This window comes from Salvia splendens, chromosome 16, assembly GCF_004379255.2.
Source record: "Salvia splendens isolate huo1 chromosome 16, SspV2, whole genome shotgun sequence".
In the NCBI taxonomy this organism is placed as follows: Eukaryota; Viridiplantae; Streptophyta; class Magnoliopsida; order Lamiales; family Lamiaceae; genus Salvia; species Salvia splendens.
The window spans coordinates 19,221,428-19,227,427 of NC_056047.1; the positions used below are offsets into that span (position 1 = coordinate 19,221,428).

Below are 6,000 nucleotides of genomic sequence, written 5' to 3' on the forward strand. Positions count from 1 at the left end.
AATAGATAAGTTAGAAACATATATGTGATTGTTCTTTTATGGATGCAACTATAATGTTTGAAAAAATAAAATTTTAAAAAAGAAAGAATTATAAACTCAAATCATGAAATTCTTAAAATCAATGCCTTAAACTCAATTATCATTTGTATATCGTATATCATGTTAAATTTTTCATGGTACAGTGAATAACGCTAAGGATTCTAATATTTTATAAAGCAAATATTAAATATATAGCTTTAAAATATTAAATAGATAAGTTAGGAACATGTTTTTTTTCTTGGTTAGACTGTAACTACCCACAAATTACGAATTGAACGAATTAAATTTTGTAAATGAAGATTTTTTTTTAAAAAAGATAAATTTCTTTAAATTAAAATCATAAACTCAATTAGTATTAATACTACATATATCAAATTTTAATTTTTTGCATGCCATAGTAAAGTGAGCTAAGAACTCTAATATTTAAGAAAGAAACAGAAAAAATATTAACTTTATAGCCTTATAATATTAAACAAATTAGTTAATTCCGTGTGATTATATTTTTAGTAGACGGACCAAAATAAATGTTACAAAAATGAAAGTATTAAATTTTATATTTTTATAAAATTATTAAAGCATTGGAATTTTTAATATTTTAGAATTGTTTGTCTGTTTTATTATTATATTTTTCATTTTTTTTATAAAAATGGTAAAATTGATAAACATTTTCTTATCCTTTTCATTCTTTAGTTTCAACAAGTTATAAAATTTTTAAAGGAATCTGAGAAAAAAATAGAACTTAAACCGACGCATGGTCAATGCCAAAAGTTGTGGATCCCAATTACTTTCATAATCAAAGTAACCTTATCAAGATCTTAATTAATACTACTTCCATATATAAATGCAGGGGCAACAGGGTACATGTATAAAATCTAAATTTAATTTAAAATTAAATGTAAAATAAAATTACTATTTTAACTCCATTATGGCAATGCCATTTTGTCTCTAAAACATTTTCCTAAAAAATTTATAATATTTGCAAATTGGATAATTGAATTAATAAGTATTCCATATTTTGCATGTGGCTCATAATAGCAATTATCATGGTCAATTGACGCCAATGATTTAATTTTATTTATTTAAATTTGTGATGTTTATAAGAATGATCTTTAAAAATTTGTGAACTTTAATATGTTATGCAATTACAACATTCTGATTTTTATGATAAACTCTGTTTAGCATTTCTATAAAACAACTTAGTTTTACAAAACTGTAGATGAGCTAAACTGCCGACTGAAACAAAAAGAATAATTATGTTATAGGTGTAACATTTTATGAGTTATATTAAAATTATTAAGTTGACGAATACACTAACTTTATAAATCTGATTTTAAATTTGTCTTTAACGGGCCTAATTTGAACTAAAACAGCATATATCGATAATTAGCCAATTCGGCATGCTTTAACGGAACCAAAACCTAAATCATATTAATTGAACTAAAACAACAAACATCGAAATTTCATCCAATTTGAATGAAATTAAACGGAAAAAAAATAAGAATCCTTTAAAAAATAAATAAAAAAATTCAACTAATCCTCGAAAACTTGCCGGAGCCATCTAGAAAAAAATCTGTCACCACCTTCACAAGCGTCTCCGGGCGGCAATTATCTTAGTGTGTAAATCCGGTGGTCATCTCAACCTTCAAATCCACCCTTGACCCTTGGGCATGCTTTCGTCGCGCGTCGTCCCACGAGGTACCACCACAGCCTCCCGATGCGCCGTCCCCCAACTGTAGTTGAATCTCGGGACGACGCAGATTCCGATGGCGGATAAGCTTTGGCAAGAGGGACAACAATAGAAAGTAATGTTGACATCGTTGGAGTTGAGATGATATTTGAATTTGATGTCGACGACAATGGAGGCATTATGATTTGGGGAGTTATTGGAATTTTCTCGAATGTATTGTTGTTGTAGGTAGATTTGCTCCGGCTTGAACCATAAAAATAAGAACAATGCAATTATTCCACATATGCTAGCAATAATAAATAGTATCTTTATTAAGCGCCACGTCAACTTGTCACAACGTTCCTCGTCACCCATCGATTTGTCAAAAAGAAAGCCCATGAAACTCTACACAAAGTTATGAAAAAAATGGCTATTATTTATATGCAGAATAAGACTTAATCCTATTTGTAAAAGATAACATTAATATGGAAATCGAATTATACTTGGATTCTTAACAAATTAACAAGCAAATCAAAGAATAATTACAAACTAAAAGTAATTAAATCAAAGGTACCGGATTTAATAGAATATATAATGAAAGCACAAACTTGACTCTGTTATGACTTTGAAATTTAGAAGAAACATAGACCAAGAAAAACTTTTTTAAAACAAGAAAAAAAAAGATTTTATGAACATGTAAAGAGAGAGTGCATGAATTACCAAATTAAAATATAAAAAATAATTTGAATGTTATATAAGTTTATAAAAATGGCTTAAAGTTTGGGAAAAAAAGCACAAAAGTATGGTATAACCGTCCAAGCGCTTTATAAAATTGTAAAAAAATTGCAAAAAACCTATATAAAGTAATAAAATATACTGTGAATATATCCGATAGCTGTGAACTCTCAAAACATGTCTGATATATAAATAGAAAATAAAATTGGGTTACGTTAAACTCAATTAGTTTCCGCATAAAGCATATATTTCTTCTTTCGTATTATAATGTAATGGCAAAATTGTGATCGAAATCAAATTTGAGAGGGATGTAATTTAGGCCATGTTTGGTTGATGGGAAAGTAAAGTTGACGAGAAAAATGATTTTTGGGAAAATGAATCCTGGGAATATGATTCTTAATAACTTTACTTTCCTATGTTTGGAAAATGTCAAGATTTTAAATTTTATACTGTTGTTTTAAACACCACAGTAAAAATATACTCCTACTTATTACTATTTTTATTTATAAAAATGAATAATAATATAAATTTTTTAATAAATTATTAATTACAAATTATAATAATTATATTTATTATTAGTTTAAATATGGATTATCCATCATAATATATAATAATATAGTTGTATTTATAGTTACATGGAGTATTATAATCATAAATGATTATAATAATAAATATGATTATTATAATTATAATTATAATATTTACTGATAATATAATTAAATAAATTTTATAATTTGAAATTTCACTACGACTTCATTGATTAATTATTAATTTATAAAATAATAATTATTAATTATTATTACATAATTTATATTATATAGTTATATTTTAATTATTTAATAAATTATTAATTATTATGATAATTACAAATATATATAAATATTATAATAATATAGTTATAATTGGGATAATTTTAAATATAGTTATTTATTATACCGAAATTAAGTATGCTTATAATTTTATATCATTTTAATACATTGTAATTATTAATAATAATAATAATAATAATAATAATAATAATAATAATAATAATAATAATAATAAAACTATACTTATATTGCACTAAATATGTAAGAATCCTAAAACCGGGAAAAAAAATACCTAAGAAAAGTTAGAATTCAGAATCCTGGAAAGTTGTATTAACTTTCCTTGTTCTTGGAATTCTGATTACTTTCCCAGTTTAATTAAAAACCGAAACAAACACAGGAATTTAAAATTTAAGGAATGAGATTACTTTCCCAGACAAAATCCTGACAACCAAACATGGCCTTATTGGATTATCATTGCTCACATATGGGGTTTTGAAACTTTTTAAATTTTGTTTCATTAAATAACTTTCGTGAAATATGAGTCTAACATTATTTTTTTTGTTTTTTTTTTAAATGAATGTCACCCTTGCAAATAATTCGAAAGTTCGAGTCAGAATATTTTTTATCGGCTACCGATTTACTTTTAAAGTAATGAATTCCAATATATTTTGCAATTAGAAGAGACACAAAAATTTGATACTCCATAATTAGAAGAATACCAAATGCACAGGGAAAAGAGAAAAAGAGTAAACAACATAGTAGAGGTAGTGAATATCGTAAAAATTGAAAAACAGAAAAAAGAAAAAAAAAAGAAAAAAGAAAAAAGAAAAAAAAAAGAAAAAAGAAAAAAGTCGCCCCAAAAAGAGTTGCCGCGCAATTCGCTGCCGGCACCGGCTCTCGTCTCCCTCCTTTCAAACCTCACCATCTTCCTCAAATTTCTCAATCCTGAAAAAACAAGCGTAGCGCGCAGATTAGTTCCGAGCGGCATCCGCCTCAGGTCAGCTGTGTTTTTGTGTGTGTGTTAATAAGTGTATGCAATGTGTTCGATGAAATGCTTCTGTCATTCCTAAACTTGAAACTGTGGAATGTTGAATTGATATCGTAATTTAAAACTATCACCTTGGTGAAATTTTCCGCAAATGTTTACTTTCAAACTTGGGAATTGGGTGGGTTTCAATACTAATTTCTTTGGGATAATGGTGTTAATGTGTGAATTCCTGTAGCTGATCAGAGTGTTTTCCCTCGACAGATTGAGAAGGATTTTGGCTGGGGAAAGGTTCATCATGTTTGCAACTGCAGTCAGGTATATTGCTAAGAAACCAAAGCCTAAAATGAAGCCAATAGAACTCAAGACTCCTCCGGAGCAAACGCAGACGATCACAAGGGTTATATTCGACGTCTTGAAGGAACACGGCCCTCTAACCATTGCAGACACATGGGAGCATGTTAAGGTACTCGTATCTGAGCTAATTAGAATTTTATGTTGATTTAATGCCTGCTTCTGTCATTGAAAGATATACGCACGAAAAATTATCCTCTGTTTCAATATTAGGCTATGTAAAGATTTTATTTTTATTACATTCTTGATTCAGAATATTGAAATCTGCACAGTGAGAAGATCAGAGTTGTTATTAACTTAATTCTTGTAAAAGAAATTCATCATAGTTATGCTTCCTGCTGGTGTGAAGAAGTACATTATCTCTTCTTGGATATCTGCTCATATCTATGCAGATTCCTCACCTCCATATTGTGTAAATGGGATTTAGTATTTATACTCATTGTCATTCAATTAGCTAACAATATAACCTTCTTTAACATAACATTAAAAATACTAGTACTATTTTTGTTTTGCGCATGATCCTGACAGTTTATCTGAGCAATCATGTGGTGTCTGGATTTGGTTTGATTTTGTTTATGTTCATAACATGAATACACCTATTTCTGATGATCATATCCGTGTGAAAGAGTGGTTGATGATGGTTTTGTCACCTGATTAGGATGTTGGGCTGAGAGGACTCTCAAGCAAAAGGCACATGAAAATAGTGATGAGATGGATGAGAGAGCGGCAGAAGCTGAGGTTGATATGCAACCATGTTGGTCCTCACAAGCAATTTTTATACACTACATGGTTCACAAAACCTGACGTCAGCCCAACACGCCCTGGCACGAGGCCAGGAACAAACGACGCTTCAAGACCCAAGTCATAAGCATCTTACATGTTTTTGTGTAGCGGCTCATGTTTTTATGACTGCTTTTCATATAGGAAAACATCAGACAATAACTTCCATCGATCATAGCTCTATGATAAGACCATTTACAATTTCTTGAACCTCGATCGTTCGGCTACTTCTCATGAACTCTTACATTGTTGGGGCATGGCTGGGGCAAAAAATAGGAGAGGCCGCGAACCCTTAGGTATGTTGAAGAAGGGGTAATTATACTATTGATACAAAACGTTTCTATCATTGTTTTATATTCATATAAAAGGTTTGAAGTTTGCATATATAATAGTACCAAAAATTTCATTCACGTTTCTATTGAATATATTTCATCATGTATGTCTAAACACCGTTGATTTTTCCTTACGTGGTATATAAAACATAAATAATGATGAAATTTTTTGTACCAACATAAAATAATAATGAAATTTTGTAGCAGTGAAACAATGTTGAAATATTTTGTACTTCATATAGGTTAAAAATAGTTGACTTTATCTACATACAATAGATGGAATGTATTAAAATGAAACGA

General features: G+C 28.7%; 1 protein-coding gene across 1 annotated transcript; it reads left to right on the forward strand.

The window, feature by feature from the left end:
* Nucleotides 1–3,942: 3,942 nt before the first annotated feature.
* On the forward strand, nt 3,943–5,750 carry LOC121771079. Its single transcript, XM_042167875.1, has 3 exons — nt 3,943–4,246; nt 4,499–4,700; nt 5,247–5,750. Exons 1-3 carry the CDS (start codon nt 3,972–3,974, stop codon nt 5,454–5,456), a joined length of 687 nt encoding a protein of 228 aa, XP_042023809.1. The 5' UTR covers nt 3,943–3,971; the 3' UTR covers nt 5,457–5,750.
* Nucleotides 5,751–6,000: the final 250 nt, after the last annotated feature.